General features: G+C 33.4%; 1 protein-coding gene across 1 annotated transcript in view; it reads right to left on the bottom strand.

Annotated features, from left to right (window-relative positions):
• LOC148950805 (kin of IRRE-like protein 3) overlaps positions 1–20,961 on the bottom strand; it is a 162,290-nt gene that overhangs the window by 99,277 nt on the left and 42,052 nt on the right. Inside the window, exons 4-5 of the mRNA XM_089090465.1 lie at positions 19,816–19,953; positions 9,952–10,137 (exon numbers count right to left, since the gene is read on the bottom strand). Of these exons, the coding sequence (XP_088946591.1) occupies positions 9,952–10,137; positions 19,816–19,953 (324 nt within the window). The remainder of the gene's footprint in view (positions 1–9,951; positions 10,138–19,815; positions 19,954–20,961) is intronic.

The following is a 20,961-nucleotide window of genomic DNA, read 5'->3' as shown; positions in this document are numbered from 1 at the left end:
AGTTTTATCATTGACGAAAAATATTATTTCTAAGAGAAATTTTTGTTTGTTCAGTAAAAGTATGTTAGTATTAAAGTAAAGTGTCATTAATTTTATGAGAATGTTTGTTATCGTTAAGCAGAAATTGATACTTGTGACAGAAATGCTGTTATTACAATCGAAAAATTTTACTTCTATAAAAATATTTGTTATATTTGCTAGAAAAAATGCTAATTCAAACAGAAAAAGTGTTATCACTGACGAAAAGTATTATTTCTAAGAGAAATTTTTGTTTGTTCAGTAAAAGTATGTTATTATTAAGGTAAAATGTTGTTACTTTGATGAGAAGGTTTGTTAGTTTTAAGCAAAACTTGCTACTTCTGACAGAAAAGTTGTTATCACAATCAAAAAATGCTACTTCTAAGAAAAAAATTTGGTATCTTTGCTAGAAAACTTGCTAGTTCGAACAGAAAAAGTGTTATCATTGACGAAAAATATTATTTCTGAGAAAAATTTGTGCGTGTTCAGTAAAAGTATGTTAGTATTAAAGTAAAATATCGTTACTTTGATGAGAATGTTTGTTAGTGTTATGCAAAACTTGCTACTTCTGACAGAAAAGTTGTTATCACAATCAAAAATGTTACTTCTATGAAAATATTTGGTATCTTTGCTAGAAAACTTGCTAGTTCGAACAGAAAAAGTGTTATCATTGATGAAAAATATTATTTCTAAGAGAAATTTTTGTTTGTTCAGTAAAAGTATGTTAGGATTAGGGTAAAATATCATTACTTTGATGAGAAGGATTGTTAGTGTTGAGCAAAACTTGCTACTTCTGACAGAAAAGTTGTTATCACAGTCAAAAAATGTTACTTCTACGAAAAAATTTGGCATCTTTGGTAGAAAACTTGCTAGTTCGAACAGAAAAAGTGTTATCATTGACGAAAAATATTATTTTTAAGAAAAATTTGTGTGTGTTCAGTAAAAGTATGTTAGTATTAAATTAACATATCGTTACTTTGATGAGAATGTATGTTAGTGTTAAGCAAAACTTGATACTTCTGACAGAAAAGTTGTTATCACAATAAAAAATGTTACTTCTATGAAAAAATTTGGTATCTTTGCTAGAAAATTTGCTAGTTCGAACAGAAAAAGTGTTATCAGTGATGAAAAATATTTTTTCTAAGAGAAATTTTTGTTTGTTCAGTAAAAGTATGTTAGTATTAGTGTAAAATTTTGTTACTTTGATGAGAAGGATTGTTATTGTTAAGAAAAACTTGCTACTTCTGACGGAAAAGTTGTTATCACAATAAAAAAAATATTACTTCTAAGAAAAAAATTGGTATCTTTGCTAGAAAACATGCTAGTTCGAACAGAAAAAGTGTTATCACTGACGAAAAATATTATTTCTAAGAGAAATTTGTGTGTATTCAGTAAAAGTATGTTAGTATTAAGGTAAAATATCATTACTTTGATGAGAATGTTTGTTAGTGTTAAGCAAAACTTGCTACTTCTGACAGAAAAGTTGTTATCACAATCAAAAAATGGTACGTCTACGAAAAAATTTGATATCTTTGGTCGAAAACTTGCTAGTTCGAACACAAAAAGTCTTATCACTGACGAAAAATATTATTTCTAAGAGAAATTTCTGTGTGTTCAGTAAAAGTATGTTAGTATTAAGGTAAAATATCATTACTTTGATGAGAATGTTTGTTAGTGTTAAGCAAGACTTGCTACTTCTGACAGAAAAGTTGTTATCACTGATGAAAAATATTATTTCTAAGAGAAATTTTTGTTTGTTCAGTAAAAGTATGTTAGTATTAAGGTAAAATATGATTACTTTGATGAGAAGGTTTGTTTGTGTTAAGCAAAACTTTCTACTTCTGACAGAAAAGTTGTTATCACAATCAAAAAATGTTACTTCTATGAAAAAATTTGTTATCTTTGGTAGAAAACTTGCTAGTTCGAACAGAAAAAGTTTTATCATTGACGAAAAATATTATTTCTAAGAAAAATTTGTGTGTGTTCAGTATAAGTTTTTTAGTATTAAGGTAAAATGTCGTTACTTTGATGAGAAGGTTTGTTAGTGTTAAGCAAAACTAGCTACTTCTGATAGAAAAGTTGTTATCACAATAAAAAAAAGTTACTTCTATGAAAAAATTTGGTATCTGAAAAAATTTGGTATCTTTGCTAGAAAACTTGCTAGTTCGAACAGAAAAAGTGTTATCATTGACGAAAAATATTATTTCTCAGAGAAATTTTTGTTTGTTCAGTAAAAGTATGTTAGTATTAAGGTAAAATTTCGTTACTTTGATGAGAATGTTTTTTAGTGTTAAGCACAACTTTCTAATTCTTACAGAAAATTTGTTATCACAATAAAAAAATACTACTTCTAAGAAAAAATTTGGTATCTTTGCTAGAAAACTTGCTAGTTCGAACAGAAAATGTGGTATAATTGACGAAAAATATTATTTTTGAGAAAAATTTTTGTGTGTTCAGTAAAAGTATGTTAGTATTAAAGTAAAATATCGTTACTTTGATGAGAATGTTTGTTAGTGTTATGCAAAACTTGCTACTTCTGACAGAAAAGTTGTTATCACAATCAAAAATGTTACTTCTATGAAAATATTTGGTATCTTTGGTAGAAAACTTGCTAGTTCGAACAGAAAAAGTGTTATCATTGATGAAAAATATTATTTCTAAGAGAAACTTTTGTTTGTTCAGTAAAAGTATGTTAGTATTAGGGTAAAATGTTGTTACTTTGATGAGAAGGTTTGTTAGTGTTAAGCAAAACTTGCTACTTCTGACAGAAAATTTTTTATCACAATAAAAAAATTTTACTTCTATGAAAAAATTTTGTATCTTTGCTAGAAAACTTGCTAGTTCAAACAGAAAAAGTTTTATCACTGACGAAAAATATTATTTCTAAGAGAAATTTGTGTGTGTTCAGTAAAAGTATGTTAGTATTAAGGGTAAAATATCATTACTTTGATGAGAATGGTTGTTAATGTTAAGCAAAACTTGCTATTTCTGACAGAAAAGTTGTTATCATAATAAAAAAATGGTACGTCTACGAAAAAATTTGGTATCTTTGGTAGAAAACTTGCTAATTCGAACAGAAAAAGTGTTATCACTGACGAAAAATATTATTTCTAAGAGAAATTTCTGTGTGTTCAGTAAAAGTATGTTAGTATTCAGGTAAAATATCATTACTTTGATGAGAATGTTTGTTAGTGTTAAGCAAAACTTGCTACTTCTGACAGAAAAGTCGTTATCACAATAAAAAAATGTTACTTCTATGAAAATATTTGGTATCTTTGGTAGAAAACTTGCTAGTTCAAACAGAAAAGTTGTTCTCAGTGATGAAAAATATTATTTCTAAGAGAAATTATTGATTGTTGGTCTTTTGGGTATGTCGGGGGGCCTTTGGGGGCCTTTGGGTTCGGTGTCGTTTAGTGGGCATTGTGGGGACCGGGGGCCTGGGGCCTTTGACGCCCGGGGGGTCCTTTCGGGTTGGGGATTACTTTTTCTATCTTCCACCGAAAAATTAGAATTGAACATTAAATTTCTTTATGTCTTTGTGAAATAAAAAACTGAAGTGGAAGATTTTTTTTTTCTCTGGAGAAATTAGAATTTAAGTGTGTTCTTTGGTAAAGTTCAGAAAAGAACTTGAACTTTTCTTCACTTCGTTGAGAAAATTTGGAACAGTATTTTAAATTTTTCATCCCTTTGAGAAAAATTTGAACTAAAGTGGAAAATTTTTATATTATTTGGAAAAATAGAATTGAATAAAAACTAATTTATTTTTCATTGAGAAAATTCAGAAGAGAACTTGAACTTTTCTTCACTTCATTGAGAAAATTTAAAATTGAAACAGAACTGCTTATCTTTCGAGAAAATATTCACAGCTATGATATAGCTTTTTCTATCTACTATGGAAAAATTTAGAATGTGTAAAATTGATTTAAGAAGCATATTAAGAAAAGAACTTGTTCTGAAATGCCTTTGAAAAGTATTGCTTGGTGTTGGAGCATTCAAAAAGCTGTAAAGTATAGTTGTGGGTGAAAAAGATAAGTAATTCAAGTTGGAAAATGTGTTTAGGAGGGAAATTAAGAAAGTAACTTGCTCTTAAATGTTCTTTGAAAAGAAATTCTTGGTGTTGAGGTTTCCAAAAAGCTGTAAAGTACAGTTGTGGGTGAAAAGATAAGTACTTCAAGTTTCAAAATGAGTATAGGAGGGATATTAAGAAAGTAACTTGCTCTGAAATGGTCTTTGAAATGTATTTCTTGGTGTTGAGGTATCCAAAAAGCTGTAAAGTATAGTTGTGGGTGAAAAAGATAAGTACTTCAAGTTGGAAGATGGGTTTAGGAGGAACATTAAGAAAGTAACTTGCTCTGAAATGATCTTTGAAAAGTATTTCTTGGTGTTGGGCCACTCATAAAGCTGTAAAGTATAGTTGTGGGTGAAAAAGATAAGTACTTCAAGTTGTAAAATGGGTTTAGGAGGGATATTAAGAAAGTAACTTGCTCTGAAATGGTCTTTGAAAGGTATTTCTTGGTGTTGAGAAATCCAAAAAGCTGTAAAGTATAGTTGTGGATGAAAAATATAAGTACTTCATGTTGGAAAATGGGTTTAGGAGGGACATTAAGAAAGTAACTTGCTCTAAAATGGTCTTTGAAAAGTATTTCTTGGTGTTGAGGTATCCAAAAAGCTGTAAAGCACTGTTTTGTTTGAAAAATATACGTTCTTAAAGTTTCATAATGGGCTTATGAGTTACAATAAGAAATTAAGTTGCTATGAACTTGTCGATGAAATGTATTTATTGGTGTTCAGGTCTCCTAGCATCTTAAAAGTCAATGAGTGAATGAAATATATAAGTACTAGAGCATGGAAAATTGGTGTAGAAGGGACAACCTGTAGTTAACACTATCTGAACTGGTCTTTGAAAAGTATTTCTTGGTGTTGAGGTATCCAAAAAGCTGTAAAGTATAGTTGTGGGTGAAAAAGATATGTACTTCAAGTTGGAAGATGGGTTAAGGAGGGACATTAAGAAAGTAACTTGCTCTGAAATGGTCTTTGAAAAGTATTTCTTGGTGTTGAGGTATCCAAAAAGCTGTAAAGTATAGTTGTTGGTGAAAAAGATAAGTACTTCAAGTTGCAAAATGGGTTTAGGAGGGACATTAAGAAAGTAACTTGCTTGTCTTAGTCGATTACGTCATTCTATGCCTATAAATGAATTCCTGTCATGACCTTCTGATAGGGTTCTACCGATTATGTAATCAATTTCTCAGAAATCCAATTGTCTTAGTCGATTACGTCATTCTATGCCCATAAATGGATTCCCGTCATGACCTTCTGATAGGGTTCTACCGATTATGTAATCAATTTCTCAGAAATTCTTTCCCTTCGATTACGTAATCAATATATCTTTTCCCCACCTTCCCCTTAGAAACAACAATTAATTCCCCTTTCGTGAATCAATAATTCCCCTTAGAAACAACAAATTAATTCCCCTTTCATGACATATCAATCAATCTTGACATCACCTGTCAGACATTATTAAACTTCGCCTGGAAACAATTTGATTAATGATTGACAGTACTTGTCAGACATTATTAAACTTTGCCCGGAAACAATTTGATTAATGACTGACAGCACAGGTGTTCCAAATTCCCAATCGCTTTAATTAACCATGTGTTCTCCCTAATGACTCTATGCACATGGCCAAAACAACAACAACAACAACATCGACCTTGACATTCGCTGAGAGCGTGCACTTGCCCAAAACAACAAATAGTGTTTCCTATTTCTGGACATCTTGACATTCGCCTCGAGCTTACAACATCAAATGGTGTTTCCTATTTCTGGACACCCTGACATTCGCTGAGAGCGTGCACTTACAACAACAACAACAACATCGACCTTGTAAAAAGAGGTCATTGACAGACTTTGATTACGCAATCAATTTCTCAGAAATCCATCTCCCCTAGGGACTCTATGCCCATATTAGGACCATAAACCACGTGGTCCTCGTGGGAGTTTTAAAAAAAAGTGTCCGGATCGGGATTCGAAGGGGTATTGTCCTCGTGGAAACTGATAACATTTGCCTCGAGCAACAACAACAACAACAACAAATGCTGTTTCCTGACATCATAACATTTACCTCGAGCATGTACATGTCCAAAACAACAACAAATGCTGTTTTCTATTTCTGGAAACTCATAACATTCGCTGAGAGCGTGCACTTACAACAACAATAACCTCGACCTTGCCATTCGCTGAGAGCGTGCACTTACATCAACAACAACATCGACACCTTTGGAAATTTAGGTCATTGACCCCATTAACCACGTGTTCTCCCTAGGGAGGCTATGCCCATATTTGATGTTAAAAAAAGTTGTAGGTGGCAGCAGGGGTGAGTCCTGGGAGTCGGACCCCCCCCCCTTCTACTAGCAATGTCTCTTCCCCCTTGAAAACTTCCTTCATGGAAAGATCCTCCCATATACCCCTCCCCCGTCTACCAGAAATAAATCCCCCCTGAAAACGTCTGTGTACTTCCCAATAACCAATACTATATGTTAACATTGGGTAAGCTCATAACTTTCAGCCCTCCCCCCAGGAACTTCGGGGGATTAAGTCATCCTAAAGGACAAAGTTATCATATTTTCGAGCATGCTGAACAAAATGGCTATCTCAAAATTTTGATCTGGTGACTTTGCAAAAAAATGAGCGTGGGAGGGGGCCTAGTTGCCCTCCATTTTTTTGGTCACTTAAAAAGGGCACTAGAACTTTTAATTTCCGTTCCAATGAGCCCTCTCACGATATTCTAGGACCACTGAGTCGATACGATCACCCCTGGGGAAAAAAACAAAACAAAAAAACAAAAACACGCATCCGTGATCTTTCTTCTGGCAAAAAATGCAAAATTCCCCATTTTTGAAGACAGGTACTTGAAAACTCTACAGTAGGGTTCTCTGATACGCTGAATATGATGGTGTGATTCTCATTAAGGTTCTATAACTTTTAGGGGTTCTTTCCCCCTTTTTTCTAAAATCAGCCAAATTTTCTCAGGCGCGTAACGTTTGATAGGTAATACTAAACTTGATGAAACTAATATATTTGAAATCAGAATTGAAATCTGATTCTTTTGATGTATCTATTTGTATCAAAATTCCGTTTTTTAGAGTTTCGGTTACCGTTGAGCCAGATCGCTCCTTACTTACAGTTCTTTACCACGAACTGTTTGATAACCGGAAAGATTCAAACTATTATTTTCGTTTTCCCTGAAAAAGACTATGTCAATACGAAACCAACAGAAATTAATTTAAAAAAAAAAATTTCCACAAAACAAGTTTTTCAAAAAAAGTAATTAAACCAAAAATGAACAAAAATAGAATCAAATAATCTACCAAGCATACAACTTCCAGAAATCAGTATAAATAAATAAATTATTCCCAAAACGGAAATTAAAATAAATAACAGAGTCAATCTCAAAACGAGCAGAAATTAATATGAGTAGGGTTCAAAACCCCTATGCTCTCTAAAAGCCAGAATATAATTTGTGCTTTACTGAAAAAAATCAAATGAATGTGCATTATCAGTTTAACAGGGATATGCTCATATTTATTCCTTAAAATCTTAATTCATTGTGGGTTTCTTCAAGCTATGAAAGTGAAAACATTTAAAAGAATTTTTTTCAGTAAAGTACAAATTATATCCTGGCTTCTAGAAAGCATAGAGGTTTTGAACCCTATTCATAATAATATCTGCTCGTTTAGAGTTTGAATATGTTATTTATTTTAATTTCTGTTCTTTTTAGGTGTCATTTATTTATTGATACTGATTTGTAGTAGTTGTATGCTTGGTAGATTATTTTATTCTATTTTTGTTCATTTTTGGTTTAATGGAGTTCTTTACTTTTTTTGAAAACTTATTTTAAGGAAAAAGTGTTTTTAATTAATATCTATAAATACAGACAAAGGTGTTTCACCTCTGTCCATACCACTATTAATTGATTCCATAAGTTGTTGCAAAGCATTTGTCGTCGAGTGCCCTGTGTGAAATCTGAATTAGGTCTCGCTCAGTAAACCATTAGCCTGTAGGAAACTATATAGACGTTATAGACGCTTATGAAGGATATTATAGACCGATTGAGGAAGCAACTGAACCCTATACCTTCTTTTGTTGAAAAACAATAGAAAAAAAAATCAATCAAATTACAACACACTATCATAGATTTTGAATAATATATTTTACCCTTCCCTGCATTTTCAAGAATTCGTGCTCCCTGAAATGAAGGACAATAAACTTTTTTCATTAAGCACAAAATTAGTAAAAATAATTAATGGATATTGCTGCCAAAGAGGAAAATGAAATTAAGACTTAATGGTGATATTATGATACATTGAGGGACAGTACTCAATCAATCAATAAACTCAACAAAATACACTTCAATATAAACTCCCCCGTAAGGCTCTATGGCCAGGAAAAAAACAGGGGAGAAACAAAAATGAAACAAATACAGAAAAAACATAAACATTTTCAACATCATACATTCACACCTTTAAGATACTCAACACAAGAAAGAAGAAAAAAAATCAATAAATAAAAAAAATCATAAAATACAATGATCCACATAAAAATAAAGAAGCAAAAAAAAAATCCAAAAATCAAAAACTAAGCAGGGGAATAACAAGCAATCAATTTATTCCGCGTGGATCACCCTATGATCAATCAATCAATCATTTTATTCAGCCAATAAATTTACGACAAAAACACATCAATATAGAACCCCTCGTAAGGTTCTATGGCCAGGAAAAAAAAGGGGAAAAACAAAAATGGCATATATACTAAAAAAAAGAAAGAAAGTATTTTCAATATAATGCATTGCATTTCAACCATTCAAAGACGCAACACATACACTCACACAAAACAAAGAAGAGAAAAAACAATAATTAAAAAAACCAAACAAAAAGTGATTTTATGAGACCCCCCCCCCCAAACAAAAAAAAAGATGCAGGACAATCCAATAAATTAAACCAAATTCTATATATATATTTGAAACCAAACCACAAAAAATATTAGACAAACTCAGTACCCCTCACAACAAATGTTGTGAGGGATAACATTATATTAAATAATACTAAAAATGATTGAAATGAAATGAAAAATGAAATGAAAAAAGAGGAAGAATATCGGGCTAAATAATATGTAAGAAAGAATTTCATCAATGGGATGACAATAATTTTAAGTTTTTTTATATATATATTTCTTGTTAATTAGTAGACTAACATCTTTTTGTTTTACATGATACTGATATGAGAAATAATTGGGGAAAAAACAAAAAAGAAATAATTGGCTCCTTCAAGAAAGTATGCTTAAATTGTATGAATTTTGTTATCCCACTGCAGGGTCGACAGGGGAGAGATCCTTCGGTTAAACTAATTCACACAAAACACGTATGGAGCCCCTATATGCCAAAAAGGGCCAAGGAGGAACCGTTTATTATAAATACCGTAGTTGAGTAGCTAGGAGACTTTCTTTGAACCTAAAAGATGCAAGTTTAAGCTTTTTGCAAAAACAAAAGTCGCTTCAAAGGAACTTAAACGGAGGATAAAATGGAGCAAACTAGGAAAAGAAAACGCAAGTGACTGTGGTGGCTCAATGGCTTAATCTTTGCTTAGCAAGACGAGGTCAGGGGGACGGACCCCACCTGTTGTGGGGATGAACTAAGGACTTGTGTAGACAAGAATCTTTGTTAATCCGTTGAACAGACTGTCTATTTGAAGCTATTGGAGAAGGCTGAGGAAAAAGAGGTAAAAGAAACATTAAATGAGAGGCTTAGAAGAGAAGTAGGAGAAGATTAAAATCCAATAAATTAACAACTCTTCCCTCAGATCCTTGAACTGCAAAGGCCAAAAATACAAGCAACTGACATAGATCAACAAACGCTTATGAAAAAATGTGCATACATACATTGGACATCGAGCAAAATCCAATGGATTATTCTGCCGTCTTTCACTGCAGGGTGATCTATCACACATGTGAGGTTTTTCATGTTGTACTCCTTAAGGAAGCTATAAGCAAGCGTTGAAGTTGAAGACCACTGTTTTCCAACCTTCAAATCAGTCTGGTTTGCCAAAGGAGTAATTTCTTCTTTTCCTATATTACAATAAAAATCGTTTTGAATGATCCTTAATGGCACTAAGCTATATGCTTAAAACCGTCAATTCACACTGACTATTAAATTTATTAAAGTAGAAAATTTACGAAATCAATAAGAATTCCAAATAGGGATAAGTCCTTTTTGGAATTCTTAAAAAGGACCTATCCCTATTTGGAATTCTTATTGATTTCATCATAGAAAAGGCAGTGTGGTCATGAAAAATAATAGTAACGTCGTATATATGGGGATGACAGACCAATTTCAGAATCACCAACATTTCATTTGCTATTAGAAGAATAAATTTAGCACCTGTAAATTCAGCATTATTTCATTTTTAATTAGAAGAATATTCAACGCAGTATTACAAGATTCAAGAACATGTTAGTGAACTAAGTCAATGGACCGGTAACCTGCTTTGACCTGCAATTTTGAAGAAACTTGTACCACCTTTACTAAACGCAGTATTAAAAAATTCAAGAACAGTTAGTGAACTTTTTAAGTCAATGGACCGGTAACTTGCTTTGACCCGGAAGTGATTATTTTGTTTAGTATAAAAGCAGTTTGTTTTAATTTTGATAAGTTAGTAACTCTACTGATGATGATGACCGATTGTGTCATCGAAATATTTAGTCTTTGTTTTATATTTTCATTTCACTGTCTAATAAAAGGACCTATCCCTATTTGGAATTCTTATTGTTTTCGTCATAGAAAAGGCAGTGTGGTCATGAAAAATAATAGTAACGTAGAAAATTTAGGAATCACGAAATACGAAGATTCTGATAAAAGCGAATTATAATTGATCCTTCACAATATGGAGCTAATGGTATAACCTCACAATGTCTCGTAACCTCATTTCTTTATGGAAGCGCAAGAGTTTTGTATTGTTTCCTTCTTAAGTGGTTGGCATACTAAGTTTGTCACAATCCAACAGTTATACTAACAACACTTCGGAAAATCAATCAGTTCGTGGTAAAGAACTGTAAGTAAGATGCAGCTCGTCTTAATAGTAACCAACACTCTAAAATAAGGGTTTTTGATAACAATACATCAAACAGTTCGTGGTAACGAACTGTACGTAAGGAGCAAAGGGGCTCAATAGTAACCAAAATTCTAAGTGACAGAGTCTTGATAACAATTGATCCATCAAACAAATCGAGTTTGCCTGCTTATTCAAAATATGCAACATTGATCAAGTTTAATATTACCAATCAAAAGTTACGGGCCTGAGAAAGTTTGCCCAAGTTTTGAAAAAGGGGAGAAACACCCCCAAAACTTTAAATGATCTTAATGAAAATCACATTATACGATTGAGCCTATCAGAGAACCTTACTATAGGGAGTTTCAAGCACCTATTTACAAAAAACGTAGAATTTTGCATTTTTTTTGCCAAGAGAATGATCACGGATGGGTGTTTTTTTTTTTTTTTTTTTTTTTTTTTTTTTTTTTTTTTTTTTAGGGATGATCATATCGAACCATTGACCCTAGAGGCTAGGGAGAACGTTAATTTCATCGGAAATAAAAAATTCTGGTTTCCGTCTTAAGTGACCAAAAATATTGGAGGTTACTTAGCCCCCCTCCAATTCCCCTTTTTCCCCAAAGTCATCTGATGAAAATTTTGATATATCCATTATGCTCAGCATAGTCAAAAGCTTATTATTCTAATAGTTATACTTAAATAATAAGAAAAAAAAGTCAAACTTTAGATTAAAGCGCAAGTTATTGAGGAGGGGGTGACCCCTCATATAGGTAATCATTTCCGTTCGTTTTAAGTTTTAATGTTGCTCTTTATTTTCAGTTGAAAAAACTTGTTTTTTTTTCCTAAATTCAAAGATCTAACAATGTCTCTAAATATATAAAATTCACCAAGTCTAAAGTTACCCATGAGAATTTACGAGCCTTAGAAAATTTGTCAGATTTTCGGAAAAGGAGAAAAATACCCCCGAAAAGGCAAGTGATCTTGATGAAAACTACACCATCAAGTTCAGTATACCAGAGAATCTGAATATAGATGTTTCAAGCTCCTATCTATAAAATTGTGGAAACCTGATTTTTTTCGAGAAGGACCATCCTTCTCGCGTGTTTGTTTGTTTGTTTTTTTGCTTTTGTTCTCCATGGGAGTTAGTGGCCCAAAACCATCGTTCAAAAAAATCGGATTTATTCGAACGGAAATTAAAACTTTAGCGCTCTTTTTCATTAATCGAAAATACTGTTCCAAATCTAAGTGGCGTTTTCTGCCATTTTGAGGCCAAAATTACATTATAACCTAAAGAGGGCCAAATTGCTATCGGTTAAAATTCTGAGGCATAGAATAAGCCTGCCACTTTCAGTAATACGGGTGGTGGCAAATTCGTTCCTAAAGACTCATGCAGTCCATACAAAATAAACGGTTAATATCGTTTAAAACAGTATTTAACAAAATAAAAACGGTTAATAACGGTTAATATAGTAAAGAAGAAAATTTATCGGGAGGTAAAAGTCAAAGGCTGGTCCTTATTTTTGTCCTATGTGTGGAGGTTTAGACGAGAGCGTGTATCACTTTATGTGTGAACGTGAGGATCTGAGTGATTGGAGACTGGAAGTGATTGGTAAGGGGGATTATGATTTTGAGTGATTGGTGAATGTGTGTGCGGATGAGTGTTTTATGGGTATGAGAAGCATGGCACGATTCCTTCGTCTCGCGATGAATCATAAAAGTAGATTTCTGTAGCATTATGTTAGGTTATGTGCAATTTCTTTGTAATGGTTCTTTGTTTATATTAAATAAAAAAAAAAGTTTTTTTTAACTGAAAGTAGGGAACGACGTTAAAACTTAAAACGAGCAGAAATTATTCCGTATATGAAAGAGGCTGTCCCCTCCTCAACGCCTTGCTCTTTACGCTAAAGTTTTTCATTCTCTAAGAAAAAATAGAGTTGTGAGAAAGTCAAACTTTAGCCTAAAGAGCGACATTTATTTTAAAGCCACGATGATTCACTTGATGTTTGATAAAATTATACACTCTAGTGTATAATTGAGCAGCAGCTATTACGGAGGAGGGCCCGTGGACTATTGTGTAGGTGGGTGGGTTGCCTCATACCTCAAAAGCACATTTTGATCCGAAATTTTCTAACTCTACGTAAACCTTCCAATGAATACAGAAATTCATTCATTCATTTGGACTAAGCCTGAATACGGGTGTTGCGGGCGATAGCTCCATTCTTATTTCAGAAAAATGTTGTCTTTGTACCATAATCTCTTCCTGAGCCTACCTACCCGCTTATTACTTAAATAAATCATTTACATAATAAATTTACATAAAAATCATTATTACATAAATAAATCAGTTACTGATAAATCAGTAATGGTAAATCACTCTAAGCTTTAGTGTCAAAAGCAGGGATTGAGGAGGGGATGCCCCCTCTTATACAGATCAATTATTACTTTTTATAATTATTAATGTCGCTCTTTACTTTAATATGATTTTTTAAATTTAATCTTTGTCAAAAGTCGTGATCGAACCATGTTCTCAAAATTCTAAATTTCACAGGCCCGGCCTCAAAGACCCAACCATAAAGGCCTTTCTACAAATTAAGGGTGCCAAAAAGACTACATCAGCCATATTGAAGTCACATTTGTCGGCCAAATCAATATTACGCACCGCTACAGCGTCAATCACATAACATCAGTCGGGTATCAAAAACTCGTATCTCCATAATCGGAAATTTCCAGAATAGCAAAAAAACTTTCACGACTTTTTTTTATTCCCCCTTTGATAACCATAAAACAAAAACAGATTTATATATAAAATCAATACATGATTTATTGAAAAAAAAACAAAAAACGAAAAAAAAAAACCCAACTAAACACACATCGGAGATCTTTCTTTGGTGAAAAAAAAGGAGTAAAATTCCACATTTTTGTCGATGGAAACTTCCTCAGCATGGTTCACTGATATTCTGAATTTACTGTTGGGATTTTACCTGCGATCAATTGCCTTTTTGAGGGGGTTTCCCTCCCATTCTCGAAAATAAATCAAATTTTCTCAGGCTTGTATCTTTCAGTGGGTAACATGAAACTTAATGAAATTTGTAGTGTTGGAATCAGCCTAAAAGCCAATCGTATTAAAGTTCCTATTTTTGGAGTTTTGGTTACTATTGACCAAAGTATATTACTATTAACCACGTTTAGATGATTCTCATCCACCTTCAGGGTCAAAATGATAAATTTCGGGGAATATATGAGATATACGAACATTTTTTGTCCCAATTAAAAGAAAGCCGAAATGGAAAACCCAGTAAAAGTGTCTAATTACGAAAATATAGGGGAGGAACAAAATTTACTTGCAATTGTTTTAACAAAGAGTTTTACATTTCCTTTCAAAAAAATAAAAAATAATGGAAATTTTGACCTGCCAACATTTAAACTATTTTTTTTCAAGGTTTTTTTCAACTTTTTAAATGATGATATAAAAAAAGGTATTTTCCAGATAGAAAGGGGGAAAATTTTTTGTTTTTTGCATTTTTTTTTAACGAAAAAACCATAACAAGCATTTATCAAAATCTGGGGAGGGGATAATTTGCTATTATTAATTTTTAAAAAATAAAATACAAAAAAAACATGTTTTCAAAATCTAGATGTACCGACAAAAACATATGGTACATAAGCAGCTGTTCCTCAACACAAATAGAAACACAATTTTTTTTTCATTTTAGCTTTACTAGTCTCCAGAAAAATTTATTCAGCTTAAAATACCACCTTTTGAAATACCACTTGCGAATTTACAAGTTCCTTAATCAACAATGCTTGTAATTCTTCACCTAAGTCTGACCAGTGTTTCCAAGCACCATACCTAAGCCAATAAATTATCAATTCATCTGCATTTCAGTTTTTGCTCATCAATAACTAATTAGAAAATGATGTATGGGTAGTGTCTTGCTGGGCGTAACAAGTTTCACTGAGGCAACTCATTCCAATTTAATCTAATCATAAGCAAATTTGTCAATTGTTTAAAAATTGATTACAGTAGCCTTACCTAGTTATCGCAACAGGAAGGTATAAAATGGTGGCAGGGTTACACTCAAACTGATTTTAAGATGTTAGAAATGGGTGGGATGAACTTTAGCAGAGAAATTGATGCATAATAAAAGCGAAATAGAAGCATTATAATTCCTTGGGTGATATTGATGGGATGGTGTAACTGTGAGACCAGAGGTCAAAAATGAGTGTTTCCAACCATGGCCCCCCACAACGGAAAGGCCTTGGCATCTCCCCTTGAAAAGGAAAAGTATATGATATCTGCAAAACTATATAAAATTCAAGACCAAATGATGCTCTCTGAAGGGGCCTATCCAGAGGGAAATGGATTATCGACTTTGAACCTCTCTTCCCCCAAACTATTTCTATCACTTGTTAACCAAGGTATAAGTTATAGGTAAAATGACGCTTAGACTCCTTCCCGAAAAAAATCCTGGATACGGTCCTGCTTTTACAGAAAATATATATATCTTTTTGACCTTCAAGCCCTGGGAGAATCTTATGCAGTCTCGAGAGCATAAATTTCAATTAAAAACTGTCATAAGCATGCAAATAGGACATAACGATTTTTAATATTTTTAATATTTAGCATATAACCAAATTTTTATATTTATATAAAATTTATAGCCAAATTTTAAAATAAATATATAAAATATATAGAATATATAAAAATATAGCCAAATTTTTAATATTTAGCATATAACACCTTTAGTTTTGTTATAACTAACATAAAAATCACTGCCCCAGGGGATTATGGATCACAGACCCATAAGGGCTAAAAAAAAGATCCCTTAGAGAGGGAGGGGGTTACAGCCTCTAAGCCACTTTCCGAATCTGCATGATTTTGTTTCCAAAATCGTTGCGATAATTTATCCATTTGCTTCAGAGTACTCATAGCGATACATAATTTTAGATATAACAACTTTTAAAGGATCTTTAATACAATTAGAAAATTATAATCAGCTTCAAAACTTGTTACATCTCGTAACAAGCATTTTGATACAGATCGAAATTTCCGCTTTCGAGGTTCCTGCCCCCCCCTATCCCTCTCTTTCAGTAGGCAAAAACCCCTGACCACCGAGCTATTGACGTTCTCCAAGGGTAGAAAAGATAGTCACAACCATGCGACAGCATAACTGCAATGTTATTTCTTCTTATTAATATTTTTCGGACTTCCCCCTCTTTTTCTTTTCACAACATATGATAATGATTCTTATTGCAACCCTGATCATAAACATCTCTTTCCAATAAATAAATAAAAAAAACAAGTTTCTTCAACTGAAAGTAAGGAGAAACAATAAAACTTAAAAAAAACAGAAATTATTATGGAGAGTATATGAGGGAGATCGCCCCCTCGTCAATACCTCGCTCTTGACGCTAAAGTTCGAATTTTGTCCCAGTTCTTTAAAAATGACTCCTGAATCACAAATGTCGTTTAATTAGAATAAATAGCTCTTTTCAAAGCACTAAAAAAAACTTTAGCGCAAAGAGCGAGGTATTAACGAGGGGGAAATCCCCACATATACGTAATGGGACTGGTGACACTAAAAAGTAATAAAAAAGAATGTTTTTCTAACGACTCATTTTAGCAATGATGCCACAAAAGCAAAAAGCAACTATGCACGCTCCTTCTCCACAACCTTTTCTGTTACAACCTTCCCTTTTTGCCCATTAGCATTAAACTTGAGCTTCTTTTCTATCTTTACAATGATTTGGGGAAAAGATACAATCTGATTCGAACCCTTACCCATGATTTGGTGTCTTGCATTTGTTTGGCACCAATTAGGTTGCTGAAAACACTATTTTTGGTAAATATATCTTTCTAAAGTGAGGTGGAGGCCATGGATAAAACTGCCGAGGATCTTGAAGATGCAGCTAGAGGGCGTAATAGTAAAATATTGTAAAATGAAACTCAGAGAGGAGAGAAAGTAACAAAATGAAAAATAAAATCAAAGAGGGTGAAAAAACGAGGATTTTGTCAGCTAGTGGCGAAACCATGAAGATGAAAATATAAGAAAATATTTCTACAAGGACCTCCACCAAGTCGTCCTCAGTGCTAAACAAAAAAAAAAAAAAAAAAAAAACGAAAATCTAACCTTTCGAAGTTTACCTTACAAAGACAGAACAGACACTGAATAAAAACCAGGCATGAATCAATGAAAATGAATTTACCAAGATGATTGGGCAATGATCTTTCGCCTTGCAATAGTTTTAGCTGGTCTACAATATTGGTTTTCATTAGATATGCAAATAGGTTCTTTTAAGTTACTTCGGGTGAAAATATTGATTGAGTCCTTCAAGATTAAACTGTCGTAAATTGGGCTTAATGAAATATCTTAAAAGAACCTATTTGCATATCTAATGAAAACCGAAATTGTAGACCAGCTAAAACTATTGCAAGGCGAAAGATCCTTGCCCAATCATCTTGGTAAATTCATTTTCATTGATTCATGCCTGGTTTTTATTCAGTGTCTGTTCTGTCTTTGTAAGGTAAACTTCGAAAGGGTAGATTTTTTCTTTTTTTTTCTTTTGCACTGAGGACGACTTGGCGGAGGTCCTTGTAGAAATATTTGCTTATATTTTCATATTAATGGTTTCGCCACTGGCTGACAAAATCCTCGTTTTTTCACCCTTTTTGATTTTATTTTTCATTTTGTTACTTTCTCTCCTCTCTGAGTTTCATTTGTCATGTATAGCCAGTGTGGTCTAAGAATGTATTTGAATTAAAATATTGTACTGGCATGTTAATAAATTGAGAGGGAGTAGTCAACCTGGACTTGGCCCAGTTAAAGATAGGAATGGGGCCACAATTAACGGTAAGGAAAGAACTAAAGAGAGATGGGCCGAACATTTTGAGAATTTGCTAAACCGAGATAGAGTTTCAGGAAAAGATATAGAGGAAAATGAAAAAGTCTGGGATACCTTGGATGTGAAGGAAGAACTGTTTTGTGAGGAAGAATTATAGACAGTACTAAAAGGATTAAAAAATAATAAGGCTCCAGGTGCTGATAGGGTGGTAAATGAGTTTCTTAAATATGGTGGCTCTGAGGTTAGCAATAAATTACTGATGATTTTGAATATGATTTTTGAAAAAGCGGAAGTACCTAACGATTTTAGGAAAGCCTTAACTAAGCCATTTTATAAGAAAGGTGATAAAAGTGAGTGTGGTAATTATCGAGGCATTAGTCTGGTCTCTGTAGGTAGTAAATTACTTAGTAATATGATACTTTTTAGGCTGAGAGATGCCGTAGAGAAGAGCTTTAAGAGAAGAACAGTGCGGTTTTAGAAAAGGTAGAGGATATGTCGACCAAATTTTCACTCTTAGGCTTATTATTGAGAATTGCCTGAGTTGTCAAATACCTTTGGTCCTCAGTTTTATAGATTATGAGGAAGCATTCGATTCTGTTGATAGAAGAGCCTTAGTAAAGGTTTTATCCTTATATGGGATACCAGACAAATACATTAAAGTGATTAGTGCTATGTACGAGAATAACACTGCTGCGGTTAAGGTAAAAATGGGTTTTGTGTTAAATCAGGAGTTAAGCAGGGCTGTGTTCTATCCCCCTTTATATGGATTTTTTTTGATGGACTTTGTCTTAAGGAGCACAGGAAAGGCAATGGGAGACCACGGAAAAATGGGGAGGAAAAAGTCTCCTGGACTTAGATTATGCTGATGATTTAAGCCACCTAGAGGAAAGTATGAGCAACCTGATTAAACTTTTAGATGTTTTGCGAGTTCAGGATACAGAAATAGATATAAAAATTAATGTAAAGAAGACTAAGTCTCTGAGGCTAGGAATTAGTGAAGATGAAAAGGTGTTGTTGGGTAACAAAAAGATTGATCAAGTGGGCAGCTTCACTTACCTTGGTATTTTTTATTAGTAAAGATGGTGGGAGCAGTGAAGATGTTAAAAGTAGAATAGCCAAGGCTCAGGGTGTTTTTTTTTTCGCAGTTGAAAACAAAGTTTGGAAGAATAGGAAAATAATTCTGCAAACAAAGATTAGAATATTAGAAGCTACAGTGATGGCAGTGGTCAAATATGGCTCTGAAACATGGGCGCTCAGAAAAGCGGATGAAGATTTGCTAGATGTTTTCCAGAGAAATTGCTTGAGTATTGTTCTGGGTACCCGGCTGACTGATCGTATTTCAAACAATAGGCTATACGAAAAATGTGGTTCAATACCGCTCTCTGGGGCTATAATGAAAGAAAGGTTGAGGTGGCTTGGGCACGTTGTGCGGATTGAGGATGACAGATTGCCGAAGTTTCTTCTTTTCGGCCAACCGTCTAGGGCTAAACAGAAGGCAGGTCGTCCTCGTCTGGGGTGGGAGGACGTCATAAAGAAATAAAGGAAATGGGAACTTCGTGGGCGGGTGTAAAAAGGGAGTCTTTGAATAGATTGGGATGGAGGAGGAGCGTGCGTAGCTGTGTCGGCCTCAGGCGGCTTGGTGCTGCGGTTTGTTTTTAGTAGTAGTAGTAGTATCTTCCTTAAATGTTCCTAACAATCCCAAGCTTTCTCTAATTAAAGTCCCGTACAATAAGATCAAAGCCCGTTTTTGCATTTTTTTTTTCTAGCTTGATATAGGCTTATAGCCACTGAAACTCAATGAAAAAAGGGCTTCAACTTAACATGGTAATCTAGTGAAGAATATCGGTTATCTTACCTATGAACCATCGAATCTTTGGAGCAGGATTTCCGTTTTCACTCGAGCAGACGAAAGTTCGGAGACTTCCAGAAACTGTGCTTAATTTCCCAGATATCTGCCGTCCGTCTTGTGTAAGTTTAGTAGAGTCTGGCGGAACTAAAAACCGAAAAATAACATAAAAGAAACCGTGAATAAAAGCATGAAAATTGCAAGCATACCCGTGTGATATTTTCCCAGTGCGGCGTCAACAAGAAGCCTATTTTGTCTTTTTAGCACCATCATCAATAATATGAAAGTTTAAATAATATTTTCAAGGAAAATTTAAGTCTGAAAATGTTAAAGATAAATTTCCTTTTTGTGTGCAGAAATTTATCTTCATCCTTAAACTACAGGGCCGTATCCAGGATTTTTGTTCAGGGGGGGTTTTACTAATTTTTGACATTTTTGGGGGGTTTTTACTAATTTTTGACTCAGTTTTCGACTAATTTTACTGATTTTTACCTAGGTTTTACTAATTTTCGACTTATTTTCGGGTCGGTCAAAAATTTCGGGGGGGGGGGGGTTACAACGGGGTAACCCCCCCCCCTGGATAGGGCCTTGTTAAACTATGAAAGATCAAATCAAAGCTTTTGAGTTTTCTCCTTTAAGATTTGAATAGGATTACAAACGATGTAAAATCATAACATATCTTTGCTGATGAAACAGTTCGTGCGGTACGAACTGTAAATAATGAGCAAGCCGGTAATCTAAAAAATGCCGATAATCTCAATAGTAACCAAAAATCTAAAAAATGAAATTTTGATACCAGTAGAAACACCAAAAGAATCAACTTTTTATGCTGATTTCAAATATGTAACTTTCATCAAGTTTAGTCTTACCTATCAAATTTACGAGCCTGAAAATATTTGCCTTATTTTCGAAAAAAGGGGGAAACACCCCCTGAAAGTGATAGAATGTTAATGAAAATCAAAACATTAGATTCAGCGTAACAGAAAATCCTATTGTAGATGTTTCAAGCTCCTATCTGCAAAAATGTGGAATTTTGTATTTTTTGCCAGAAGGAAGATTACGGTTGCGAGTTCATTTGTTTGTTTGTTTTTTTGTTTTTTTCTCCTGGGGTGATTGTATCGATCCAATAGTCGTAGAATATCGTGAGAGGGCTCA

This window comes from Artemia sp. Qi Xiang Cuo, chromosome 6 (genome assembly GCF_049724085.1).
Source record: "Artemia sp. Qi Xiang Cuo chromosome 6, ASM4972408v1, whole genome shotgun sequence".
NCBI classification, from domain to species: domain Eukaryota; kingdom Metazoa; phylum Arthropoda; class Branchiopoda; order Anostraca; family Artemiidae; genus Artemia; species Artemia sp. Qi Xiang Cuo.
The sequence above is the reverse complement of the archived record's forward strand: the minus strand, read 5'-3'. Positions and strand labels throughout refer to the sequence as shown.